This window comes from Ochotona princeps, chromosome 4 (assembly GCF_030435755.1).
Source record: "Ochotona princeps isolate mOchPri1 chromosome 4, mOchPri1.hap1, whole genome shotgun sequence".
In the NCBI taxonomy this organism is placed as follows: Eukaryota; Metazoa; Chordata; class Mammalia; order Lagomorpha; family Ochotonidae; genus Ochotona; species Ochotona princeps.
Window position 1 is genome coordinate 69,300,481 of NC_080835.1, and position 27,984 is coordinate 69,328,464.

Here is a 27,984-nt window from a genome sequence, read left to right on the forward strand (position 1 = left end):
GGAGCCCGGGCTTTGCTTCAGGCGGGAGAGCCGCGTCCAGCTCCCCGGGCGTCCGAGGCCTCGGTTCTCTCTGCGCTTTAGGGGCGGCTCAGCTGTCTGCCTGGGATATCGGCAACTCTGGAAGCCGGCGCTAGCAGCATGTCGGGGGTGCGAGCAGTTCGCATCAGCATCGAGTCGGCCTGCGAGAAGCAGGTCCAGGAGGTGGGCCTCGATGGCACCGAGACTTACCTGCAGCCGCTGTCCATGTCCCAGAACCTGGCTCGGCTAGCCCAGCGCATCGACTTCAGCCAGGGCTCCGGCTCCGAGGAGGAGGAGGCGGCGGGCGCCGAGGGCGACGGGCAGGACTGGGCGGGCGCCGGGTCGAGCGCGGACCAGGACGAGGAGGAAGGTAAGGACGCACCTGGCCAGGTGAGGGGCCTTGGGCGCCCCAACCGGGGGACGTGCTGGGCTGGGAGGCCTCGGAAAGCGTCGTGCTTGCTCCACACTTGCCGTTCTGCCTCTGTTCTGGGGGGACGGGGTCGTCATGCTTGCCCCACACCTGCCGTCCTGCGCCTGTTCTGGGGGGACTGGATCGTGGTGCTCGCCCCACACCTGCTGTCCTGCGCCTGTCCGGGGGGGACGGGGTCATGGTGCTTGCCCCACAGCTGCCGTCCTGCTCCTGTCCTGGGGGAACGGGGTCCTTGGAGTGCAGTGTCTGGGTGGGGCCATTTACATTGCACCTGATGTGGGGTTCAGCGCCCGGTAGTGGACACCACGGTCCCCACGCTCGCTGCAGCGTGGCCTCAGCTGTGTGGACTGCAGTGGTGGGGCAGGCGGTGGAGCGCCCAGGAAGGCAGCTTCTGCATTTGATGGCTAAAGGCTGCCAAGGTGTGTTAAGTAGAGGCGAATGCTTTTTTTCAAGATGCTTCAGAATGCGTTGCAGTAAATGAATTGTAGAATAAGGCAAACTGGAAAGCAATAGGCCACTTAGGACAGAATTAAGTAATTGGAGTGAATTTCAGTCTCGTTTTTATCAGGAATGTTTTTCTGAAATCACAAGTTCTGATTTTATTCCCAAGACCATAAATTGGAATCTAAGCATGGCAATCCAAACCGATGGTGTAGGACAGTTATAAGGTGTGTTTGGGCTACTGGGATAAGTGTTACTATGTAGGGCACTCAGAAATTACTTCCACGAAGATTTAAGGGCTAAATGAGGAGAGTAAAAATAAGATATTGGAAGAAACAAGCAAGAATAATTATTTAACTCTGTGAGTAGCAGAGACCTTCTTGAGATAGGAAACATGTTTTCAAGGAAAAGACAGTAATATTATTTATGTTATTTAAAAGTAATAATGGGAAAAGTTGCCATACATAAAATAAGAAAATAAGTGAAAGTCTGCAAAAAGTACTTGCAACGCAGATGGCACACAGCTGCTGATTCTGACTGATTGGAAAGAACAGGCCAGAGGAATCAATTCCTTCCTAGGCAGCAGATGCCAGTAACCATGACATTAACTTAGGCTGACTGGCAGGGGAAGCAAAATAAAACATCATTAAGATACTGTCTTCATGCATTGTATTGGCAGAAAGCTGAAGGATTAATATCTGTATTGGGAACGTCAACTGACTGAGCCTTTTGGAAGACGGTTTGACAGTTGAATGTGGGTCAGAGTTTTAAATGTGCCTCTCTCCTTTGATCCACTAATATTTCCTCTAAGAATGTAACCTACAGAAAAGTTGTCTGCCTACACAGGTAATGTCCCAAGATGTTTTGCCACCATAAGCGTTGTTGGAAGCAATATACAGGCCCATTAAATCAATGGTTAAATGTGTTGTACATCCATGGTTTATAATATCAATATAGTAGTAAAAGAAAGAAGTAGATCTAGTATGTTTTGATGTGGAAGTTTCTCTAGGAAATGTAAGTGGAGGAAAGAACAAATACCAGAAAGTGGGAAGATATATGTAGAAATCTGTGAAGGGCTGTGCTATAGATGTGAACTGATTCTGAAGCGGGGAGAGAATTAGATGCGGAGTAAAGGAAAGCTTTTATTTTGTGCTTCTTTATTGTTTAAGCTCTATAGAGTGAACATATATTTAACTTGGAGAAAAAAAGAATCGAAATGAAGAAATGCTAACAGTGGTACAGATCATTTTTAGTTTTGTGCCCTTTTGTATTTTGGAAATTGTCTATAATTCCAAAATCTGGAAGAAAATAATTAGTTTTTTTTTTTTCACAAGATAAATATGACCAATTTTATTCAAGAAAATAATTAGTTTTTAAAGATTTGCGTAAGTTTGAAAGGATAGTCTGCCTATGCTGTGATGTGCTATTTTTTTGAGAAATACCAGTGTAAGAATATCAGTTTAAATGTTAACAAAGATTTGAAAAAACATGCAGGAAATGGGATAAAAACGCATGTTGAAATAAAGTTATTTATTTTTTCCATTTAATGCTTTTAAATTTCTGAATGGGTTTTCTGTCTTACGTTCAATGTAACCAATATTTCTGTTACTCTTTTCTTCTTCCTAGGGTTGGTAAAATTCCAGCCTTCCCTTTGGCCTTGGGACTCAGTGAGAAACAACTTGAGAAGTGCCTTGACAGAGATGTGTGTTCTCTATGATGTTCTCAGCATTGTTAGGGATAAGAAATTTATGACTCTTGATCCCGTCTCTCAGGATGCACTTCCTCCCAAACAGGTACTTGAGGACTTTCATTGAAGAATAACTACTCGAAAAAGTACTCATTTCTAAGATTATTTTTTGGCTGTGTGCTTATTGTTGCTTTTTCTTGTAAAATTAAATCCAGATGAAGATTTAAAAACTGAGTGGTTCTTGGGCCCAGCGGCGTGGCCTAGCGGCTTAAGTCCTCGCCTTGAACGCGCCGGGATCCCATATGGGCACCGGTTCTAATCCCGGCAGCTCCACTTCCCATCCAGCTCCCTGCTTGTGGCCTGGGAAGGCAGTTGAGGATGGCCCAAAGCTTTGGGACCCTGCACTCGCGTGGGAGACCTGGAAGAGGTTCCTGGTTCCCGGCTTTGGGTCGGCGCGCACTGGCCCGTTGTGGCTCACTTGGGGAGTGAATCATTGGACGGAAGATTTTCCTCTCTGTCTTTCCTCCTCTCTCTGTATATCTGACTTTGTAATAAAAATAAATCTTTAAAAAAAAAAAAAAAACAGTGGTCCAAAACAAAGAGTTTAAACTGTATCTCCAATATCTTTTTTTATTCGTATACGTGTGACTGTTGGAAGAGTTAAGGTTCATTAATAACACACTACTTCAAGGATTCTCAAATCTTCACCAATTCTTATAGCTTGGGTCATTGGTCTGTGATACATCACATAGAAATGTGATGATGCTAAAACGAATTGGAGGCGGAAAGACATGGATGCAAATCCTGTTTCACTCACTTTGTGACTTTAAGCGAATTATTTTCTCCAAGTCTTGGCTTTTCTCCCAAATCCACCTTCTTTTTAAATGGACTGGTTCTAAAATTATGGAGAATATTGAAAACTGGGTACAACTGTTGATATTTGATCAAGAATATCCAGCGTTTGAATATTGGAAGATGAAAAAAGGGGCAACAGAAGGCTGACTTGGTGAGCCGGGAAACTGCTTAGGAAGGCCTAAGGATGCAAGTGTAAGGGCCGTGTTAACCATGTGACGACGACCCCGACGACCCCGGTGAGCCCGAGGAGGCAGCCATTTAAAAATGAGATCGATGGAATAGAATTACTCTTCTAGTAATAGTTTCAGAGTTTAGGCGCATTGTGCTGCAAGATTTCCCAGAGTTTATTAACTCTAATTCTTTGACCTTGTAAGTAGGAAAGTAAGCGGAAAGAGATTTGTGTTGTTCAGGTTGCAGCTAAGCCAGTGATTAGAGAGCTGAAACCGAACACAACTCCAGGCCCTCACTCATCAGCTACCCCTTCCTCCATTCTGTGCTTTCCCCAGAGAGAAGTTGACAGGAACTTTCTAAGATCCTCTAGGATCTTGGAATTAGATTCCCTAATACGGTAAAAAGATTACCGTGATGTTTTAATGAACTTTTTATGTGACTGATTTTCATGTGGCCAAAATGTTCTTTCATTATGCTTAGCATTTTGAAAATAATCTGGTTAATAAAGTACCCATATTAATGGTGATCGTGCCTGTCTGTCCGTTTTAGATGACGTGGTTTTCAGAAAGTTTATGGACAGCACACACTATGAAGAAACTATGTATGGATAAGAAATATTTTTATGGCAAAATAAGCTTTTATTCCATTTTTTTTCATGTATAGTTAATCCATATCTCATATCTTATATGAGATAGGGATTTTGGCTTCTGATCAGTTTTCAAAGAATCCTTAGACAATTGAGGTTAATGTATTTCCATTTTAATTCTAAAAATACTGTAACAGTTTATGGGAATGTAATTTCATAGTTATTAGTCATTTACCTATTGAATTAAATACATGTTGGGTTCTTTTGCAGGACCTGTGGATATAATTGTTTCTGGCGTTACGTAGATTACAGTCAAGCAGAGGTTACAGACTAGTCCACAGTAGAATCAGTGCCGCTAAAGTTTGGGAAAGAGGGAGATGGGAACAGGAAGTAGAAGAGGAATAGCAGTCCAGATGAGGGGATTCTAATCTGGGCAGAGTGGAGGCAGTGATTAGTTCTGATTTGTAGTCCCTACTGATTTTGGCTTAACATAAATCTTTGTGTGAGTTGACTAAAGATAGGTTATTAAAGCATTATTATATATATTCCCACCCATACTTTGTTTTTCTTTGGTTTCTACATTTCTTGAGTATTAAGGTGTGATTTTAAAGTCTTTATAAAATAACACAAATCTATTTGTTTTATTTTATTTTTTTAATTTCTATTTTATAAATCCTCAGACATTGCAGTTGATTTCAAAGAAGAAGTCGCTTGCTGGAGCAGCCCAGATTCTCTTGAAGGGGGCAGAAAGGCTGACCAAGTCAGTGGCTGAAAACCAGGAGAACAAGCTGCAGAGAGACTTCAACTCGGAGCTCCTGCGCTTACGGCAGCACTGGAAGCTGAGGAAGGTGGGAGATAAAATCCTCGGAGACCTCAGCTACAGAAGCGCGGGTAAGCCATCAGTGGGGTTGATTGGAATGGCGCACATCTTGCTGGGATGTTTCTTAGCTACATGTTATTTTTGCAATTTTAATCTCTGTAAACATAATATATCAACACTCTTATCAGAGCCTTAAAATCAACAGCTTCAGCTTGAAAGCCTTTTTGGTACAATTTCTCAGGAAGCTCCAAGATGTGACTTACTTGCTGACCCACCTGAACCATAACTGACATTTCAATGAGAAATATAATAGAGCTAGACTCTTCAGTGACCTGGTTTGTAACTGTTACACACTGAGATGGAAAGGCTGACAGAAACATTTCCTCCTTATTTCTCCCCCTTTAGCCTGCTAAGTTTTCTTCACATCCTGGATGAAGAGAAAGGGTGGTAGTGAAAACAGCTTGACTTTTCTTTATGTCTTTCAGCCAAAAGTAAATACTTTTTTGAAGCAATGATATTGAGGTCATATCCTTTGCTATAAATTCCTGTTGCAGAGTTGTAATGGCTTTATAAGGTAACGATGGAGGTTCCTTCTAAGTTGCTGTGGGATAACTAGGGAGACAGTGCAGGAAAAATTAATTGTTCACAGCTCTGTGTGGTACAAGTTTTGAATGCCAAAGAATGGGACAGAGTCCTGGCTATTACAGTTGTAATAGGGTTTAGAATGACATTGAAAGGATCATAGCCAGAGCAAGCTATCATTATCATGTGACAGAAATAAGTTTATCCAAGACAATACAGCCACTTTTTTTCTTTTTTTAAAGATTTATTTATTTTTATTGGAAAGTCAGATATACAGAGAGAAGGAAAGACAGAGAGGAAGTTCTTCCATCTGCTGGTTCACTCCCCAAGTGGCTGTGATGGCTGGTGCTGAGCTGATCCAAAGCCAGGGACCAGGAGCCTCCTCCAGGTCTCCCACACAGGATCCCAAGGCTTTGGGCCATCCTCGACTGCTTTCCCAGGCCACAAGCAGGGAGCTGGATGGGAAATGGAGCAGCTGGGACATGAGTTATATCCTGTTTTTGTTTGTTTGTTTTTGTTTTTCAAGTAAAACTCAAATGGAATAAGACAACTTGGATGGCCTAAGTGGTCTGTGTTATAATGTTACAATTAGATTAAGGGTTCTTTTTGAAATAACCTTCCCTATTTCTTGTAATTTGATGATATGGATGTGTGGTATCATGCTAAGTAATTGTGCTGGTATGTTAGCTGCTTTTCACTTTCTTGTGTTTTCCATTAGGGTCTCTCTTTCCCCATCATGGTACCTTTGAAGTGATCAAGAATACAGATATTGATCTGGATAAGAAGATACCTGAAGATTATTGTCCTCTGGATGTCCAAATTCCTAGTGATTTAGAGGGGTCTGCATATATTAAGGTGTTTATCCATTTCTTACAAAAATACAGAAAGTTTTTTCAGTTTCTTATCAATGGGTCTGAAACTAATCTCAGGCTATCTTCATGATTTGTTGTCACATAGGTTTCAATTCAGAAGCAGGCTCCAGACATAGGTGATCTTGGCACAGTTAACCTCTTCAGGCGGCCTTTGCCCAAATCCAAACCAGGTACCGTTGCTGTTATGTCTTCTAAAGTCACCCGGTTTTACCTGTGCTTGGATTTACACATGAGCTGAAGATAAATATAAATAGGAAAAATAGGTGCTTTGGATATAAAGGAAATTTGTAAAATTGCTTTCTGCAATTTAAAAGAAATAAGCCATTAATAAATAGGGTGCAGATAGTTTTTTTGTTTTTAAGATTGAACTCATTCACTAGTTTTTTTAAATAAATGCGATTAATATTTTGGAAAGAATATGATAAGTGTATTTATTCTTATCTTTCAGGTTCCCCGCAGTGGCAGACAAAATTAGAAGCAGCGCAGAATGTTCTCTTATGTAAAGAAATTTTTGCGCAGCTCTCTCGGGAAGCTGTTCAGATTAAGTCACAGATACCTCACATTGTGGTGAAAAACCAGATTATCTCTCAGCCCTTTCCAAGTAAGAGCAACCGACCCTTTTGAGACTTATAAATAGGACTCTGATTTGGTTAACAGGAAAAAAGGAGTGGTTTAGGAGAATCGGAGAAGTAGTAGGAAAAAGGGAGCCTGCTGTCTGTAATGGCTGCTACTGAAGCGTATTACCTGAACCACACTGATAATTCTGTTTGTGTGCTACGTAGTAGAACTCCTGGATTTCAAGATGATATATATTAAAAATTAGTACCATTACTGCTGTTCATTAACAGTTTTGCTTTTTGTGTTTTTAATTTCAATTTACTGATAGGAGAGACAGAGAGGGAGACAGTTCACACTTCCCAGAAGCCCACAGGGCTGAGACTAGGCCTGGCTAGATCCAGGTGTTGGGGAAATCACTCCTAGAGATACTGTGTGTAGGTAGTAGGAATGAAGTTACTTGAACCAGCATTGACAGGAAAGCTGACCAGAACTGGGCATCACACTCAGGTCCTTTGACACTGTTTGTGGGCATCATAACTGCTAGACTGTTAGCCAACCCAGCAGCATTTGCTTTGAAATGAGATTTTTTTCAGAGATCCTGGCTTGTTGACTAAATGAGGTGACAGCAGAAAATTTGCTCTGGGACAAGTGTTATTCCAGATCTCCCATGTGGCAGGGACCCAGATACCTTAGCTGTCTCTCACTGTGGGGGCTAGCGTGGATGGAAAGCAGGGCTAGGACACTAGCAAAACCAGGCGCGGTGAGATGGGAGAGAGGTGTCCTAAGTGGCATCCTTCTTGGTTTTTAACATTTAAGTAGTTTTTTTTTTCTTTCCCTTCAACGATTTGCTTATTTAAAAGTTAGACTTTTTTTTAACTGAGAGATCTTTTATCCTCTGCTTCATGCCCCACATGACTGCAACAGCTGGTGCTGGGCTGGTTCAAAGCCAGGAGCCTGGAGCATCCTCCATGTCTCCCATGTGGGTGCAGAGGCTTGAGGACTTGGGTTGTCTTTCACTGCTTTCCCAGGCACATTACAGGGAGCTGGATTGTAAGTGGAACAGCTGGGACATGAACTGGAGTCTATACAGGATGCTGGCGCTGCAGGTTGAGGCCTAATTTACTTGACGGTGCTGGCCCTCCAAATGACATCTTAACCATTTCTCTAAACAGATGTGCCGTGTGCTTGTTTTTTTTTTTTTTAGTGTGTGAATTCTAAAGACTGTCTTCCTGGGTCTTGTCCAGAGAATAGACATTAGATAGGGTAAGATTCCATCCTGGTTCTCAAGGCATCCGAGAACAGTTATATCTTCTAATTTGAAAGACCAGATAATAACTATATTTTTTAAAAATATTTTTATTTTGGGATTGAGAAAGAGACAGTAAGAACAAGCTCCAGTCTGCTGGTTCTCTCTAAAAATGCTGAAAACAGGGCTCAGCGTGGTAGCCTAGTGGCAAAAGTTCTTGCCTTGCACGTGCTGGTATCCCATAGGGGTGCTGGTTCATATCCCCAATGCCCCACTTCCCATCCAGCTCCCTGCTTGTGGCCTGGGAAAGCAGTTGAGAGTGGCCAAAAGCCTTGGGACCCTGCACTCGTGTGGGAGACCTGGCAGAAGCTCCTGGCTTCAGATTGGGTTGGCTCTGGCCTTTGCGGCCACTTGGAGAGTGAAATCAACGGACAGAAGACTTTCTGTTTCTCCTCCTCTCTGTATATCTGACGTTCCAATAAAAAAAGATGAATAGAATCTTAAAAAAAAAAATGTTGAAACATGGGCTGGGTAAGGCTGAATCTAGGGCCAGGATTGAACCCAGCACTCTGATCTCATCTGCAGGATTCTTAACTAATGTTTTGGATACTAGGCCAAATACTTGAACCTGGTGTTGCTCTTTTAAAGCAGAAAAAAGCAAACAAGCAAATGAACATGTGGCTTCTATTTATCAGTCTTTAGCTACAAGTCAAAATCAGTATTACAGGACAACAGATTTTGAATTGTTAAAGAATACATGGTAGTTTGTTAGCATTCATGAGTGGTGGACAAGTGTTAATTGTGCGACTAATCTTTAAATTTAGAGTATGTGTTTTGGCATCAAACTGTCATTCACAGAGTTTGTACATTCACACGTTATAGGTTAATTGTCCTCTTTTTTGTAAGCAGGCTTGCAATTATCTATTTCTTTATGCCATTCTTCAAATGATAAGAAGTCACAAAAATCTGCTACTGAGAAGCAAAGTCCAGAAGATCACCTGTATGTCTTAGAGCATAATTTGCATCTGCTGATCAGAGAGGTACTGAATTAAACATCTTTCTTTGAATTGTCTGTGCAAACTCTATGCAGAGATTATTCACATGACAGCAGCATTCACCATCTGATTGAACAAACCTTGCTGTGTGCTAGGCTAACACAGATAATCAGAATACTGTCCCTTTTCTCAAGCACACCTTATAGAAGTACATGGCAGGTTTTATAGTAGAGGTATACATGCTAATGGCTGCATAAAGATCCTTATGATAAGGGAAGCAGAAAGGGGAAGATAACATGTGCCTGTGAACAGAACTGTTGACTGACTTCAGGACATATTCTTCTCGATGCTGCAAAGTTGTGTTTCTGGAGTGCTCATTTGCACTTTAGACTAATTTCTATAGAAGCTATTGAGAAACGTCGTAGATGTATGTATTTCAGCCTTCTGTGCTCTCACCCCAGATCTGGTTGGGTTGATTTGCAATGGTGTAAGGATCAGTGGTACTTTTTTGTGTTTTGTCAGTTTTTAACAAGGTAATTATTTGAAAGTGTGCACTACAGGGCCCGGCGTAGTGGCTTATTTGGCTAATTCCCCTTGCTAGTGCTGGGATCTCATATGGGTGTGTGTCTCAGCTGCTCTACTTCTCAGCCAGCTCCCTGCTTGTGGTCTAGGAAAGCATTAGAGGATGGCCCAGGGCCTTAGGACCCTGCACCCACATGGGAAAGCTGGAAGAAACTCCTGACTCCTGACCTGATATCAGCCCAGCTCCAGCCATTTGGCCATTTGGAGAGTGAACTAGTGGATGGAAAATCTTTCTGTCTCGCCTTCTCTCTAAATCTGCCCTTCCGTAAAAATAATTTTTTCTCCCTGTTCCTAAGACTTATTTGTTGGGGCCAGTGCTGTCAAGGTGGCTGGTAAAGACATGGCCTGCTGTGCTGTTCATATCACAGGTGTTGCATTTCTGATCCAGCTCCCAGGAAATGGCCTGGGTAAGCAACAGAAGGTAGCTCAAATACTTTGGCGCTTGTACTCACTTGGGAGACCTGGAAGAAGCCCCTGGCTTTGGACCATTGTAGCCATTTGGGGAGTGAACAAAATAAGTTTTAGTATATGTGCTGCCGAATCGAGCACACAAAATAAGTTTTAAAAGGAAAAAGACTTTGTTGTTTGAAAGTCGGAAACAAAGGGAGTAGGAGCGAGAGCTTCCATCCCATGGTTCATACTTCACATGGCTGCAACAGTTGCGTTTGTGCCAAGCTAAAGTTGGGAGCTTCACCCACATCCCCCATCTGGTTGGCAGGGGCCCACACACGTGGGCCATTTGCCATTGCTTTCCTGGGCATTTTAGCTGCAAGCTGGATGAGGAGTGTAGCAGCTGGAACTTGAACTGACACTCATATGGCCATGTTAGCATTACAGTTGGCCGCATAACCTGTTACACCACACCATTGCCTTTTCAGGAGTTTTGTTTGTTTTGTTTTTATTTTTACTTGAGAGAGAAGGGGAGAGACAGGTATCTGCCGGCTCACTCCCCAAATGGCTACACCAACCAGAGCTGAGCCAGTCTGAAGGTTTAAGTCGAGACCTTCTTCTCAGTCTCCCACATGGGTGCAGGCTCAGGGGTCTTGGATCATCTTCCACTGTTCTCCTAGGACACTATCAGGGAGCTTGATTGGAAGTAGAGCATCTGTGACATATGGGATGCCGGCACTGCAGGCTTCAGTTTATTTTTGCTGTGCCACGACACCAGTCCCTACAGTATTTTCCTTGTATAATGTGTTAGCAACAGGTTGCATGTGTTTGTTTAAACCGAATTAAAGGGAAGGATAGGTAGAGGTCTTCTATGTGCTGGTTCACTCTGCAAATGGCTGTAATGGCCAGAGCTGGACCAATCAAAAGCCAGGAGCTGGGAGCTTTTGAGCCTCTCCTTTGGGTGCAGAGACGCACACACCAGGCCCATATAGAGAGCTGTACTGAAAGTGGAACAGCAAGGACTTAAACTGGTACCCATGCAGAATACTGGTGTTACTAATGGTGGCTTAACATGCTGTGCCACAAAGCCAAGGCCAGAAGATACGTTGTGTATTTTAAACTTTTTTTTTTAAGATTTATTTATTTTTGTTGGAAAGTCAGATTTACGAAGATAAGACAGAAAGATCTTCTATCTGCTGGCTCACTCCCCGAGTGGCTACGGTGGCCAATTCTTTTTTTTTTTTTAAAGATTTTATTATTATTGGAAAGCCGGATATACAGAGAGGAGGAGAGACAGAGAGGAAGATCTTCCATCCGGTGTTTCACTCCCCAAGTGAGCCACAACGGGCCGGTGCTGCGCCAATCTGATGCCGGGACCAGGAACCTCTTCCGGGTCTCCCACACGGGTGCAGGGTCCCAAGGCTTTGGGCCGTCCTCTCCTGCTTTCCCAGGCCACAAGCAGGGAGCTGGATGGGAAGTGGAGGTGCCTGGATTAGAACCGGCGCCCATATCGGATCCCGGGGCGTTGAAGGCGAGGACTTTAGCCGCTAGGCCACGCCGCCGGGCCCAACGGTGGCCAATTCTAAGCCAGAAGCCTGTAGCTTCTTCCGGGTCTCTCATGTAGGTGCAGGGTCCCAAGGCCCTGGGTTGTCTGTCCTTGACTGCTTCCCCAGGCCACAAGCAGGAAGCTGAAAGGGAACTAGAGCAGCCAGGATACAAACCAGTACGTCCAAGACAAGGATTTTAGCCATTAGGTTACCACGCCGGGCCTGTATTTAAAACTTTTAAATAATTTCAGAGAGCCCCTATTTGGCAGATATACAAAATACATTGACTTAATAGACGCTAGCACCTATTTCTGTGCCATCATAGTTTTTGATACATGATTCAAATTGCATTACTTGAAGTGTTTCAAGGTGTGAGCCATGATTTGATAAACTATTCTGTTGTGTTTCCCACATGTTTATTGATGACTTGAAATGGTCATTTTGTCAGTTTCATAAACAGACCTTGAGTTCCATCATGATGCCTCATCCGGCAAGTGCACCCTTCGGCCACAAGAGAATGAGACTTTCCGGTCCCCAAGCTTTCGATAAGAATGAAATCAACTCTATACAATCCAGTGAAGGGCTTCTGGAAAAAATAATCAAACAAGCAAAGCACATATATCTGAGGAGTAGGTAAGGCTGGACAGAGTTACTGATTTTCTTTGAAATTCAGTTATTTTCCTCTATTATTACTTGGGTATTTCTAGGGTACTTTAACCTTTTGTTTCAGAAAAACAAAAGGTGGGTCAGAGTTTATGGTTATGGGCTCGGTCTTACTAAGCGTGGGGAAGACTCAGATCCATGGTTCATCACTAAGTGTGCTGTGTCTAGTAGTGGCACCGAAACTTGGCAGGGATGATTAATGAGGAACATACTCTATTATCTTCAGTAAGTCATCATGAGATAATTATTCCTGAAGCATTTTAATTTTTTTTCTAAACTTATTTTTATTTGAAAGGCAGAGCTACAGATAGCAACAAGAGAAATCTTTCATATACTATTTCACTCCCCAAATGGCCTCAGTGGTCAGAGCTGAGCTGATCCACAGCCAGGAGCCAGGGTTCTCTTCTGTATCTCCCACTTGGCTAAAGGGGCCCAATGCCTTAGTCATCCTCCATTGCTTTCCCAGGTCACAAGCAGGGAGCGGGATTAGAAGCATAGGACCCGCTACATGAACCAACACCTCTACGGGGTGCTGGTGTAACAGATGGAGGGTTAGCCTAGCACACCATGGTGCTGGCCTCTAAATCTTTTACGTTTAGAATTTTTTGTTTACGGGCCAGTGTGATAGCTAGTGGCTAAAATCCTTTGCTTGCATGCGCCAGGATCCCATGTGGCCGCTGGTTCCTGTCCTGGCTGCTCCGCTTCCCATCCAGCTCCCTGCTTGTGACCTGGGAAAGCAGTAGAAGATGGCTTAAAGCTTTGGACCCCTGTATCCACATAGGAGACCTGGAAGAAGCTCCTTGCACCTGGCTTCAGATCGGCGTAGCTCTGGTGGTTGCAGCCACTTGGGGAGTGAACCAGTAGATGGAAGAGCTTTCTCTCTTTCTCGTCTGGTCTCTAAATAAATACACTTTCCAATAAAAATAAATTTAAAACAATTTTATGTGAGGTCTGGCATGTTAAAATAACAGGTTAATAATCCTGCTGTTTAGGCGCTGGTTCAAGTCCAGCTGTTTCACTTCTGCTTCTGATCCGTCTCCCTGCTTATGGGGAAAGGCAGCAGAGGATGACCAAACACCTTGCCTGCCCCTTTGTGGGAGAGCAGGAAGAAGCTCCTGGATCTGAGCTCCTGGCTTCCTATAAGCTCAGCTCAGCTCTGGCGCTAGTGGCCCTTTGGGCAGTACACCAGCGGATGCAAGGTTTCTCCCTCTGTCTCTCCTGGCCTGTTGGAAAAAGATGCCTTCCATTCTCTGGTTCTGTCCCCAAAGGCTGCAACAGACAGCGCTGGGCCAGAGCAAGAGCTTTATCTGAGTTTCCAACATGGGTTCAAGGGTACAAGCACATGGGCCATCTTTTGCTTTCCCAGGGTCATTAGAGGGAATGTGGAGAGGAAGTGGGGCCATGGTGATTCAAGCAGGCATTCATATGGGATGCCAGCACAGGTGATGGTTAACAAGCTGCGCTTAACTCCTAAACCTTCCTTTGAAGGACCTTAGGTTTTTCTGTTTGTTGCATATCCCAGAGGTTGGAAGGCACTTGCCTGTATGTTGATTTATTTAGTCCTTGCTTGTCAGAGCAGGTGGGATTAGCCCATTCTTACTGAAGAGAAGACTGAGCCTTAGAGGAGTCCTGCAACCTATTCCAGGTTACAGCTGAAAAGTAACAGAATGTATGCCCAAGTCTCATGCCCAAAGCTTATTTTCTTTCCTTTATATGTACTGGTTTTAAAAAAAGAAATTTACTGAGTGGCTTGTTTGTTTTGACATTTTGGTTGTTTTGTAGCTCTTTGTATATTCTGGAGATTATCCCTCTATCACCTATGTCGTGTGCGAAGATCTTCTCCCATTCTGTGGGTTGCCTTTTTACTTTGTTGATTGTTTCTCTAGCTGTACAGAAGCTTCTTAGTTTGATGAGGTCCCAATTGTTTATTTTGGTCTCGATTTCTACTGCTTTTGGAGTCTTTTTTTAGGAAGTGAGGGCCTACCCCTAAGTGTTGCAGTGTGTTTCCAACATTTTCTTCCAAAAGTTTGAAGGTTTCTGGATGTAGGTTTAGATCTGTTATCCATTTAGATCTGATCTTAGTGTATGGTGAGAGATGTGGATCTATCTTTTTGTTTCTTCAGGCTATTAACCAGTTGTCCCAACAGCATTTATTGAACAGACCTTCCCATTTGCCTGGATTGTCGTTTGTCTTTTTGTCAAAGATTATTTGGCTGTATCTGTGTGGGTTTCCTTCTGGTGTTTCTATTCTGCTCCATTGATCTTCTTCTCTATTTTTTTGTCAGTACCACGCTGTTTTGATAACCACTGCCCTATAGTATGTCCAGAGGTCTGGGACTGTGATTCCCCCTGCTAACTTCCTGTTCTTGAGAATGGTTCTAGCTTTTCGTGGTTTTTTGTGTTTCCAGATGAACCTTTGAATCATTGTTTCCAGATCTGTGAAGAATGTTTTGGGCAGTTTGATTGGGATTGCGTTGAATGTATATATTGCTTTTGGCAGTATAGACATTTTAATGATATTGATTTTACCTATCCAGGAGCATGGGATGTTACTCCATCTTTCGAGGTCTTGTTCAATTTCTTTTTTAAGCAGTTTGTAGTTTTCTTCAAATAGGTCTCCTACATTTTTGGTTAGGTTTATTCCCAGATACTTCATACTTTTCTCAGTTATTTTGAATGGTATCTTGTTGGTTAGGTCTTTTTCCATCTTTGGGCTATTTGCATACACTATGGCTGTTGATTTTTGTTCATTAATTTTGTACCCTGCCACTCTTCCAAACTCTCGTATAAGATCTAGCAGTCTCTGTATTGAGTCTCTTGGGTCTTCTATGTAGAGAATCATGCCATCTGCGTATAGTGAAAGCTTGACTTCTTCGATTCCCATTTGGATTCCTTTGATTTCTTTTTCTTGTCTTATGGCCTCAGCGAGTACCTCTAGGACTATCTCCAGAATATACAAAGAGCTACAAAACAACCAAAATGTCAAAACAAACAAGCCACTCAAGAAATGGGCACAGGAAATGGGCAAACACTTCACAAAAGAACAAACCCAAATGGCAAATAAACATATGAAAAAATGCTCAAGTTCCCTGACAATAAGAGAAATCCAAATTAAAACATCAATGAGGTACCACCTAACGCCAGTAAGACTGGCCCACATGAATAAAAGCACCAACAACACTTGTTGGCGAGGCTGCAGGGAAAAGGGAACCCTACTCCACTGCTGGTGGGGCTGCAGGCTGGTACAGCCTCTATGGAAATCAGTATGGAGAATATGCAAACAACTCAAAATCAACATACCGTATGATCCAGCAATAGCACTCCTAGGAATACATCTAGAACAATTGTTTTATGAGAAACCAACATGCACTCCTATGTTCATAGCAGCACAATCAGTAATTACAAAAACATGGAAGCAACCAAAATGCCCATCAACAGAGGATTGGATAAGAAAGCTATGGTTCATCTACTCCATGGAATACTACTCAGCTATTAAAAAAAACAAAATGCAGTTCTTTGTGGCCAAATGGGCCAAACTGGAAACCATAATGCTAAAGGAAATGAGCCAATCCCAAAAGGTTAAATACCACATGTTTGCCTTAATTTAAGATGATATGATGTTATGTAAAACATGTTATGTTATGAATGTTATATGTTGTGTATAAACTAAAATTGAAATGTAAGTGAGGTGGTCACAGAAGGTGGCTAGGAACTCACATCTACTTTTAACTTATTGATTACTCATTACTATGTCAATTAATTCCATAATGATGCAAATTTTTGCTGATGGTATGTTGGAGCTTTCAATTGACTGGGATGATACTCTGCTGGCTCTGTCTTCAGACCAGAGAGGGTATACCTAAGAAGCCGTTGAACTTGACTGGACAATAAGATGCTGAACTCTATGTTTGGTATACGCTTGCAATGGGGGAATCTCAACTGAACTTGAGCTGTGGTTATGCAACAAGGTGGAGGAATCCACCATGGTGGGAGGGTTTGGGGAGGGGTGGGGAGAACCCAAGTACCTATGTAACTGTGTCACATAATACAATGTAATTAATGAATTAAAAATAATAAATAATAATAATAAAAAAGAAATTTATGAGGCTGTTGCAGGGGCGTCACACACTAATCTTCCCCTGCAGCAATGGTTCATGTTCTGTCTGCTCCACTTCCCAGTTTAGTTCACTGTTTATGGCCTGGGATAGCAGAGGAAGGTGGCTCAAGGCCTTGGCTGCACCCCTGTGGGAGAATATAGGAAGCTGCTGGGTCTCGGCTGTGGACCAGCCCATCTCTAGGCAGTGTAACCATTGGAAAGCAAAGCATAGGATAAAAGATCTTTCTCTCCCTATAATTGACTTTCTAAAATAAATAAATGTTAAACAAACAAAACTGAGTAAATTTTTTTTAGCTTTATTTATTTTCTTGAAAAAGCAGATTTACAGAGAAAAAGATCTTCCCTCTGCTAGTTTACTCCCCAGATGACTGCAACAGTATAAGCCAGGAGCCAGGACTTCTTTCAGGTCTCCCATGCTGGTGGAAGGTCCCAAGGCTTTTGGCCATCCTCCACTATTCTCCTAGGCCACCAGCAGGAAGCTGGATGGGAAGTGGAGCAGCCAGACAGGAACTGACATCCATATGGGATCCTGGTGCTTAAATGGGATGAATAACCAATTGAGTCATTACACCAAGCCCAGCCCCACTAAACTAAAAAAAATAATAATAAGTAGAATGATGGTACTTTAGAATTTCAATCATAAGTATATTGTCATTTAGTGGTTGATACTTCAGTTTTTGTTTTCATTCTTTTCCCTTGTTAATACAGACATAGTTTCATTAGCACGTTAGTTAAGGTAATTCAGTAGACAGTAGAATAGTATGTGATTGGCTTCTGTTACTTTCCATCTATCCATTTCAATTACAGAAGCTATTGGTTTGAGTACTGTTGTTTTGGAAACTTCTGGTGGACCATGAAGTTAAATATTCTTAAAATAAACATGCATGGAAAGAGCTGTTTTCAGAACCATTATGAACTTCAGAGTAGTAAGTACATTCCTGCAAGAGGCAAAGCTTTAAAGCTGTTACTTTCCCCTAATTATAGAAAAATGTTCTCCAGTGTACAAAAAATAAAAGAATATGTGCCTCCATCCATCCATTTGATACTGTACATGCTGTGATCCGCTGCCAACCTGTTTTTATGTGTATTTATACTAAGGTATGACTTTTAAAAAATAAATCTGAGATCGTAAACTTGAGTTAATGCCCACTTATCATGAATAGTGTGTAATTTCTTTTACCAAATTCTTGATTGCTAGATATTTTTTGGTGTAATGCTGACAGGTGCATTCTTACGTATCTGTCTGTCCAGGGAATTTTGTAGTACTCTCAGGGAAACATGTCACGGGAAAAGAAAAGAAAGTTATCAGACCATAAAACCAGTATTAGAGCTGCAGCATAAAATTTACATGATTGTTTTAGCTCTGAGCTGTGGCTCTTTTTTTTTTTTTTTAAAGATTTATTCATCTTATTACAGTCAGATATACACAGAGGAGGAGAGACAGAGAGGAAGATCTTCCGTCCGATGATTCACTCCCCAAGTGAGCCACAGCGGGCCGGTGCGCGCCGATCCGAAGCCGGGAACCTGGAACCTCTTCCGGGTCTCCCACGCGGGTGCAGGGTCCCAATGCATTGGGCCGTCCTCAACTGCCTTCCCAGGCCACAAGCAGGGAGCTGGATGGGAAGTGGAGCTGCTGGGATTAGAACCGGTGCCCATATGGGATCCCAGGGCTTTCAAGGCGAGGACTTTAGCCGCTAGGCCACACCGCTGGGCCCTGAGCTGTGGCTCTTGATAGGTGGGTATAAGAAAGTTATATTCACCAGCTTTAGCTAGATATCCAGGTTTTTGGCTCTGAATTTGCATTCACAGGTTTCATCACCACACTTCTAGCTATGTGACTGGTGAAATTGTTTAGCATCATTAAACTGTTCTTTTTTTTTTCTTTGATGATTTATATTATTTTTATTGGTCATATACTTTTTAAAATAAATCATATAAGAAGAACAGAGAGGAAGGTCTTCCATCTGCTGATTCATACCCCACATGGCTGCAGTGGTTGGAGTTGCATTAATCCAATGCCAGGAGCCAGGAGCCTGCTCCAGGTCTCCCACATAGGTGCAGGGTCCCAAGGCTTTGGGCCATCCTCGACTGCCTTCCCAGGCCACAAGCAGGGAGCTGGATGGGAAGTGGAGCTGTCGGGATTAGAACTGGCACCCACATGGGATTCCGGCGTGTTCAAGGCGAGGACCTTAGCCGTTGTGCTTCTGCGCCAAACTAAACTGTTCTGTTTCGGAAAATGGAGATGCTCTTGGTTTCTACCCAGTTGCATGGGCTGTTAGTAAGATTAAATGGTGCAAATCATGAAAGCACTTATTACAGCATTGCATATATATGAGCACTTGATCCCATTTCTCATTTGTGTTTACCATGTTTTTTTTTTGGTTGGGAGTGTAAACTGTGAAACACCTGTAAGCCTGTAAGTATAATTCTAATCCTGTCATAGTGAGGAGTCTAGGTATGGCTGTGTTCTAGAGAGCAAGTACTGACACCAGAGAATGATTAGATTAATATCCGCCAGACTGTCTTTTTATATTTCAAAATTTTGATCAGAAAGTCAGATTTACAAAAAGAAGGACAGATATAGAGAAAGTTCTTCCATCTGCTGGCTAACTCCCCAGGTAGTCACATTGGCCAGAATGGTTGGAGCTGATCCAAAGCCAGGAGCCTCTTCTGGGTCTCCCTCACATATGCAGGGTTTCAAGGCTTTGGGCCGTCCTCCACTGTTTTTTCAGACCACCAGCTGGGAGCTGAATGGGAAGTGGAGCAACTGGGATACAAACTGGCACCTGTATGGGATCCTGGAGCATGCAAGGGACGACTCTTGCCACTGGGCTACCTTACGAGGCCCTGAAGTGTATTTTTCATTAGTGTCCTTACAAGCTTATCTCAGTAGGAGAAACCTAATGAGGTTAAAAGGAAGTAATCCAGGGCCAATGTTGGGGCATAAAAGGCTGGCATCTCCTGGCTGCTTGGAGTCTGAGCTGTGCAACTTCCCATCCAGCTTCCTGCTAATGCTGGAAAGGCTGCAGAGATGGCCCAAGTCCTTGACCCTGGCCCCCATGTGGGAGGGAGGCCCAGATAAAGCTCCTGGCTCCTGACTGTGGCAGATGTCTGGTGAGTGAACTAGCTGTTGGAACATTGCCCTCTCTCTCACTCTGCCTTTCAAATCAATAAAATGAATTTAAAACAAGAATAGGAATAAACCCATCATGAATGTGGCAGTTGGGGTTCTGTACTTGAGTGCACTATAATGTGAAGCTGAAATCAGCACATGGTGGTGTTTTCTAAACATCGTCATTGTTTTAAGTTTTCATGAAATTAATGAGTGATACAGCCTAGTTTTTAACTTCTTTTTTTAATTTTAAGTTTAATTTTTGACTTCTTTTTTTAAGAGCTGCTGCAACCATTGACAGCTTAGCAAGTCGCATTGAGGATCCTCAGATACAGGCACATTGGTCAAATATCAATGATGTTTACGAATCAAGTGTGAAAGTTTTAATCACATCACAAGGTTATGAACAGATATGCAAGTAAGTGTCCGGAATTAAAGTTATGCATTTAATGTGTTAGACTGGTTCATATGTGTTAATGTTTGCTTTTTCATTTTTATTTGGTAAGGTAGCATAGCTATAGACTATTTGTAAGAATATCTTAAAGTGTCTGAGGGCAATGTCATATAATTGTCTATTATTGAACAGAGGGCTAGCTTACCTTGCACTTGAGCTTCGCTTCAGTTCTTATGCAGAAGTTGTGACCAGTCTAGTAGTACATATAACCTGGGTAGGGCCACTTATATTAAAGACTATACAACCTGTGCTGTGCTTAAAATATCCTAAGCTTTGGAGCTCATCTTGACCTACTGTTGATCCTGTGTAGGTCATTATTATTGTCCTTAAAGATTGATAGCTGTTTGTCCATTCAGATGCAGTCTACTTAGTTTACATTCCCTAATTGAAAGTTAGTACAGTTGGCTAATAGCCACGATAGGGTATTTGTGGGTTCCATTTAAGCTTGTTTCACATTTAGCCATGGATAAGATGTAGCTGAGTCTTCCTTCATGAATTGGCCTGAGCCAGCTGACAACAGACATTTGTCATGGTATGGTGGTACTTTTAGTGTTGGTTGCCTTCTTTCAGAGACCTAATAATCCATACTGCAGAAGGAATGGACATCGGTAGAAGAAAAAATCCTTGTCCTTAGAAGAAGGAGTAGAGGTCCCGGTGCGGTGGCCTAGTGGCTAAGGTCCTCGCCTTGAACACGCCGGAATCCCATATGGGTGCCAGTTCTAATCCCGGCAGCTGCACTTCCCATCCAGCTCCCTGCTTGTGGCCTGGGAGGGCAGTCGAGGACAGCCCAAGGCCTTGGGATTCTGCACCCGTGTGGGAGACCTGGAGGAGGTTCCAGGCTCCTGGCATTGGATCAGCTCAGCACCGACCATTGCACCTGGATTCACTTGGGGAGTGAATCATTGGACGGAGGATCTTCCTGTCTGTCTCTCCTCCTTTCTGCATATCTGACTTTGTAATAAAATAAATAAATCTTTAAAAAAAAGAAGGAGTAGAAAATACAACTTAATGCTATTTTTTTGTGGGAGTGTTGAGGTTCTTTAGTGCATTGTTTTTAATGAAAAGTCATATAAAAGTAAAAGACAAAATATGGAAGTTAAAAGAGGATGTATTTACAGGCATTTGAATCCTACCTGCACCATTCTTCTTTTATGCAGTTTTCTGTGCTTTAAAAAAAATTGGAATCAAATTTGCAAAATGAAATTTACTATTTTTTAAAGCGTGTCAAGTCCTTGGTTTTTGTTATACCCCCTCTGTTGTGTAGCTGTCATCATCATCATCTGATTCTGGGGCGTTCCCAGTAGCCCCTGAAGAAACCCTGGATGTGTTAACATTCACTCAATCTGTTTCTTTGTTTTACTCAGTGTTACTCAGTTGGTGAAGAAACAGGTAAAGCTATCGCATTCTTCTATATTTATTTTATTAGAAAGTCAAATTTACGGAGAGGAGAGACACGAAGATCTTCCATTTCCTGGTTCACTCCCCAGGTGGCTGCATTGGCCGGAGCTGAGCCAATCCAAAAGGCAGGAGCTAAGAGCCAGGAGTTTCTTCCAGGTCTCTCACGCAGGTGCGGGGTCCCAAGGCTTTGGGCTGTCCTTGACTGCTTTCCTAGGCCACAAGCAGGGAGCTGGATGGGAAGTGGAGAAGCTGGGACATGTACTGACGCCCATATGGGATCCCGGTGCATGCAAGGCGAGGACTTAAGCTGCTTGGCTACTGTGCTGGGCCCCTGTATTCTTACTTCTAAGCAGTTTTCTTTCTTTCTTTCTTTTTTTTTTTTTTTGAAGCTATTAAATGTATCTTTTTAAATTATTTTTTAATTTACTTAGTTGATTAGGGAACAAAGTGTCAAGGGCTACAGGGTGAAAGTGGGTAATACCATTGTTTCCACATCAATATCATTTTTCCCTGTATCTGGGGTCAGGGAAAAAAACAAAGGGAAAAGCCCCACCCAACCTCCCACCCATCCCAGATCCCCAACAGGAGGCGGGCTCTGAGGGTCCTGCTCATACAGTTTTGGTAGTTCATCAGTTCTGGATTGCTGCCAATCTCTCAGTTCCAATCGCAATGAATCCTATTCAGAATCCACTGGCTGACAGTCTCTTCATGGTTGGGGTTCTAAGATCAGCAGTTCAGTTGGAGGGATCTCCAAAGAAACTTCATCTGAGATGATCCCAGGCCTGATACTTGTGCGAGTTTAAGCAGTTTTCTCATGATGAACATCGTCATTGGGTTCTAGCACAGTTCATAAATGTACAAGCATGTCCGTTTATAGGATACATTCCTGTACACTTAAATTTTTTATTGACACTGGCAGATTGGTCTTCAGTCCACATGTATATTCCCATCAGTAAGAATGTTACTCTGCACACCTATTTTTTTTTTTTTTTTTTTCATGGGAAGAGGAGTACCGGTGGAGGGAAAGAATTTAAGGGACAGGCATTTGGCTTAGTGGTTAGGATTCCCACATCCCCGATCCAAGCACCTGGATTTGAGTTCCATGCCCTGTGCAATGTTGTTGCAGGCACCTTGGGGAATGAGCCAGCAGATAGCAGTTTTCTCAGTCTCAAATAAGTAATACATAAACAATTTTTAAAGAAGAATTTTAAAAACTTAGGTTTTCAAGTTTCAATATTTTCTTTTTCTTGGAAAAATTAAACTGTAAACCATTTATCAAATTTACAATTTAATGTAGATGTTATCGAGCACTTTATTTGTAAATACTAACGAAACAAGACTATCAAATCATAAAACAATGCTATTTTTCTTCATTTGTTCATCTAGAGTATTGATTCAGAGATATCTTGTATGTTATATGCTAAAATTTTGTCAGCTTTGTAAGGATGCAGTGATCTGTAAGTGACTTACTGGCTATTTTATGAGTTCCTTTGCTCTAATCCAGGTTAATAGGTTGTTTATATTCTGACTTGTATGCTCATTGTTTCAGAAGAAGGAAAAAAGATGGTTTCCCTTTCTGTATGAGAATTTGTTCTTTGGTTAATTGTAGCCCTAGATCTTTGGCAACCCGATAAGGGAAGACCCATTTCTATTAATGGTCAACATTGTGTATTGTAAAAGTGATTCCAAATTGGTAAAATGTATCTGGGTTAGGAGGAGTTTTAAGTATCTGATGGGGCCACTGTGGCTGAGGTGCTTTTTGAAAATGGTCACCCAGGGTTGGCTTCCACCTGTGGCACGAGCATCCCACTTGGGTACTGGTTCAAGCCCCTGGCTACTCCACTGTTGAGTCAGCTCCTGTCTGCTCTGCGGTTCAAATCCTTGGGCCCTTTCATCCATCCATGAAACTCAGAGAAAGCTCCTGGCTCCCAGCTGTGACCAGTCCAGCTCTGGCTGTTGTGACCATTTGGGGGATGAACCAGCAGATGGCTGATTGATCTCTTTTAATTCCTCTTTCAAATAAAATAAATTTTAAAAGGGGGGCATGCTACAATTGCAAGAAAATTGGGAATGTTTGCCTGTGGAATTGTTACAGGAGCTATGGCTTGTTTGGAGAATGAGGGTTCAAAGTCAGGTCACAAAATTATGGATCTTGTTGCTGTGTGTGCAGCTGCCTGTCCTGTAAGTATACTGCCTGTCTGAGTAGCCTGGTGTTCACCGTAGTCTGGGGGGAGTCTGACTGGTAAAACATAGGTAGACCTCTCCTCCATGAATGCTGGCATGTGCTGTTAAAGCTGTTGATTTTTGTCTGGCATTGTGTGAAATGATTTGGACTGTTTCTGAGTTTTAGTATGTGTGTCTCTGCAGGTCTATCCAGCTGCAGTTGAACATTGGAGTTGAGCAGATCCGAGTTGTACACCGTGATGGAAGAGCGGTCACACTGTCGTACCAGGAGCAGGAGCTGCAGGATTTTCTTCTGTCTCAGGTGATAGTTGCAGAGTCCAAGTCTTTAGCTTCTTCCTCACCTGTTTATAGGACAAATTGAGTAAGAGATAGTTAAAATGTAGGAAATTATATGAGAAGAAAAAATCTGTATCAATGTTAAGTATCAATGTGCAATAAATATCAAATGAAGGAAAAGTAGATAAAGGAAATCAGATATAAAGTTCTAGTAACCATTAGCCCCAGTGAAAAAAGTACCTGTTTTAATCGTAAGCCCAAATAAACCATTCCTGATTTTAAGAGACCATGCAGAAATTCCTGGATTCTGTCTGCATATCTCTCAGCAACTTGCATTGTGATAATGTGAAAATTTCTAGACCTTTTATTTCCTTGTTAGTAAAATAAGATCAGCATTTTCTGTCTTCTTTATGTTTGTATACTCTGGTAAAATGTGGAATTTTGGGAAAAGAGGGTAGATTTTTGAAGTGTTTATGTAAGATACTAGTTTTTCTCCACATAATTAGAAATATATGGGCCCGGCGGCGTGGCCTAGCGGCTAAAGTCCTTGCCTTGAACGTGCCAGGATCCCATATGGGTGCCGGTTCTAATCCCGGCAGCTCCACTTCCCATCCAGCTCCCTGCTTGTGGCCTGGGAAGGCAGTTGAGGATGGCCCAAAGCCTTGGGATTCTGCACCCGCGTGGGAGACCCGGAAGAGGTTCCTGGTTCCCGGCATTGGATCGGCGCGCACCGGCCGTTGTGGCTCACTTGGGGAGTAGAAACATTGGATGGAAGATCTTCCTCTCTGTCTCTCCTCCTCTCTGTATATCCGGCTTTCCAATAACAATAAAACCTTAAAAAAAAAAAAAAGAAATATATATACATCTCTTTTCCAGTAGCAATAATCTTATAGATTATATGCTAATTTGCTTCTTTAGTGCCAGGTACGTAAAATGCATTTGTGAAACAGGATAGCTGTTGGCTGATTATATCTAGAATCATTTTGGTCTGCCCAAGTACACACAGAAATGTAATACAATGCTGTTGGCCCCCAGAGTCCGTAACAAGCCCAGAGAATGAGGCTTGCAGATGGATGAGGCCCAGAGGAAGTTAGACGATGAGAACCACAGCCAGGGCCCTGAAGGTTGCCTTTGCTACTCCAGCAGAATGCATGAGAGTCTTACGGCACGGTGCATGCCCTGGCAGTTGATCTCAGAAAGACTAAGGATCCACAAAGGGTCTCAAAGCTTGAAACTCTGTGCATGGATTGAAACAAACAAGAAAAAAAGTTTTTTTTTTAATGTCAAAGTAACTGTTAATTTTGTTTTCCCTGAACTTTGAAGTGATGTCATATTTGAATTTTAGGTAGCAGGGGTAGTGTGGTAACCTGCTACTTGTGGTAACCAGACCCCAGGGGCTTGGTAGTCACCTGTTCTAGTCCAGGGTGAAGGAGACAGTTACAAGGACAGGCTGGCACCTTTTGTCAAGAAAAATAGCTATCCTGGACAGTGAGGGTACCAGGGGAGTAAGGATGCAGACCTCACTCACCTCACCATCCTGGTAAGTCCCTTTGAAGAGCTCCTATTGCTTGCTTGGCTTCCATTACCTGAAGGTCCTGAGTTGCTATTTATGTAACCATGCAAATCACCCTCCCAGGCAGATAATAGAGTGTGGATTTGAATGGGTGAATGGAGGCTCCTCAGCACACATGCTACTTCAACATCGCTTTCCCATTCAAGATCCAGACAGGAGCCTCGAGCTGGCCCTGTTTAGGTGTCTGTGCTGAGGCTGTCGGTGGACAGGGGAAGCAAGTGTAGGGGCTTTTAGCTCACAGTGGAAGGTGGAGTCCTGCTTCTTCTACCTGAAGTCACAGAAGAGAGTTTCTCAAACATAAGATAGGATTGCTGGTTAGACAGTGAATGCCCCGGCAAAAGTTTATAATCGTGTTGTCAAGTTCTTGCGAAATGAGCATCCGGGCTATTTGTCAGGCAAGTGTGTTCCTTTCTTGTTCACAGATGTCACAGCATCAGGTGCATGCAGTTCAGCAGCTAGCCAAGGTGATGGGCTGGCAGGTCCTCAGCTTCAGCAACCATGTGGGACTGGGACCCATAGAGAGCATTGGCAATGCCTCTGCCATCACAGTGGCCTCTCCAAGCGGTGACTATGCTATTTCAGGTACTTGGTGGTGCTTTGAATGAGAAGGAACCATTGGGAGTTCGGCTTTAACATTTAGCTCTAAAAACTAAGTATATAAAAGAATAATGTATCTCTTCAGTAAGTAAATGTTGTATTTACCATCAGCATTTATCTGTTCATAATCATTACTCAGAACAATATGGCAGTATGTTTTCCTAGTAAATCATCTGTGAATTGTGTATCAGCATTATTATTATTACTGAAATCCTTAACCTATGGTGAATAAAAAAATGTACAACTGCAGACACAGGAAGGATAATATTGCATCCTAAAAATGGTGATGCAATAGAACAGGGGTGAGAGAGATTTCATTAAGCATCTGCTGTGAGCAGGTACTTTTGTAGGTGCTCACATATAGATTTTCTAGCATAAGCTTCTGTTTGGAGTGCTGTGGTTATAGTGTAATCGTGGGTAGCAGCTGAACGTGCTGGGCCACGTCACCAGCCCCATTCAGGAAGGTCTTAATCCAGAAGGTCTTGTCTTCTTCCCTCCCAGGCCTAATGCTGATGCTTGAGATTCATTATATGGGACCCTCGTAAGTGAACACGTGGCTTAGCCAATGAATGACTTAACAGATGTAGATGATTTCCTGAAAATATATAGTATATTGACTTTCTCAGGTAATTCGACTTTTCATAGTCTGTATAGCACAGAGTAATTCATGAATATCCCAGCCTAGTGTAACTATATATAAATTTGAAAGTTTTTGTAAGTTTTTTTTTTTAAGATTTTATTTATTTTTGTTGGAAAGTCAGATCTGTAGAGGGAAGAGACAGAGAGAAAGATCTTCCATCCGTTGGTTCAATGCCCTGAGTGGCCACAACAGCTGGAGCTGAGCCAATCCAAAGCTAGGAACAGGATCTTCTTCCAGGTCTCTTACACTGATGCAGGGTCCCAAGGCTTTGGGCTGGCCTCTATTGCTTTCCCAGATCAGAAGCAGGGAGCTGGGTGGAACGTGGAGCAGCTGAGACAAAACTGGTGGCCGTATGGAATCCTAGCACATGTAGGGTGACGACTTTAGCCACTAGCCTACACCACCAGGCCAAGGCTTATAAAAGTTTTAGTGAGAGTGTCTAAGTTGGTAGATAGATAAAGGTTTTTGTATTTGTAACAGAGTGAAGTTGTGGCGTTTATCCTTGTTATTTGCTAGTTGGAAAATGAGTGCATTTAAATCTTGTTTTTTCTCCACAGTTCGTAATGGACCTGAAAGTGGCAGCAAGGTCATGGTTCAGTTTCCCCGGAACCAGTGCAAAGACCTTCCAAAAAGTGATGTTTTACAGGACAGCAAATGGAGTCATCTTCGTGGGCCGTTCAAAGAAGTCCAGTGGAGTAAAATGGAAGGTCGAAACTTTGTTTATAAAATGGAGCTGCTTATGTCTGCGCTGAGCCCTTGTTTGCTATGATTTTTTTTTCCCAGGAAAGTTTCCAGGAACATTGGCTTGAGATATTTGCAGAACATCTGTAAGCACAAGAAAGAAAAATATTCCAAAGGAGTATTTTTTAAAAAAATAATTAGCAAGTTTTTACCTAGCATTTTGAAACCTTTCACTTTATAAGTGACAAGTGCTTTGAAATGTGAAAATTTTGTACAGTTGTGGTGTATACAGTATGGGGAAATGTAAAATAGCACTTTTTATGTGGTTAACTTGAAAATATTAACTTAAGGTTTGTATTTGCTTTTAAAATATTCCGTCTTCGATGTTAGCATCAAATAAAGTGCATGGTTAAAACTCTCCTAAGAACTCTTACCAACCTCAGTGAATTTTGTCTTTAATCAACTTGCCTCATTCCACCTTTGTTTTTTTAGGTTTGTTTATTTACTTG

General features: G+C 42.4%; 1 protein-coding gene across 2 annotated transcripts; it reads left to right on the forward strand.

The window, feature by feature from the left end:
- Positions 1 to 26: 26 nt before the first annotated feature.
- MED17 (mediator complex subunit 17) lies at positions 27 to 27,907 on the forward strand. Of its 2 annotated transcripts, none has more exons than XM_058663732.1 (12): positions 27 to 388; positions 2,516 to 2,682; positions 4,869 to 5,079; positions 6,309 to 6,445; positions 6,548 to 6,632; positions 6,911 to 7,063; positions 9,176 to 9,306; positions 12,229 to 12,413; positions 19,953 to 20,090; positions 23,892 to 24,009; positions 25,980 to 26,139; positions 27,352 to 27,907. In XM_058663732.1, exons 1-12 carry the CDS (start codon positions 139 to 141, stop codon positions 27,561 to 27,563), a joined length of 1,947 nt encoding a protein of 648 aa, XP_058519715.1. In that variant the 5' UTR covers positions 27 to 138; the 3' UTR covers positions 27,564 to 27,907. The 2 variants fall into 2 exon arrangements, with proteins under 2 accessions (XP_058519715.1, XP_058519717.1); XM_058663734.1 differs by lacking the exon at positions 27 to 388 and adding an exon at positions 1,139 to 1,250.
- The last annotated feature ends 77 nt before the right edge of the window (positions 27,908 to 27,984 follow it).

What these genes read in the sequence shown, in the direction of transcription:
- MED17 (XM_058663732.1), top strand. Translation starts at nt 139, where the DNA reads ATGTCGGGGGTGCGAGCAGTTCGCATCAGCATCGAGTCGGCCTGCGAG. An exon ending in AGGGGTCTGCATATATTAAG is followed by an intron (nt 6,446 to 6,547) that starts GTGTTTATCCAT and finishes GTTGTCACATAG; the next exon opens with GTTTCAATTCAGAAGCAGGC. An exon ending in TTTGCCCAAATCCAAACCAG is followed by an intron (nt 6,633 to 6,910) that starts GTACCGTTGCTG and finishes CTTATCTTTCAG; the next exon opens with GTTCCCCGCAGTGGCAGACA.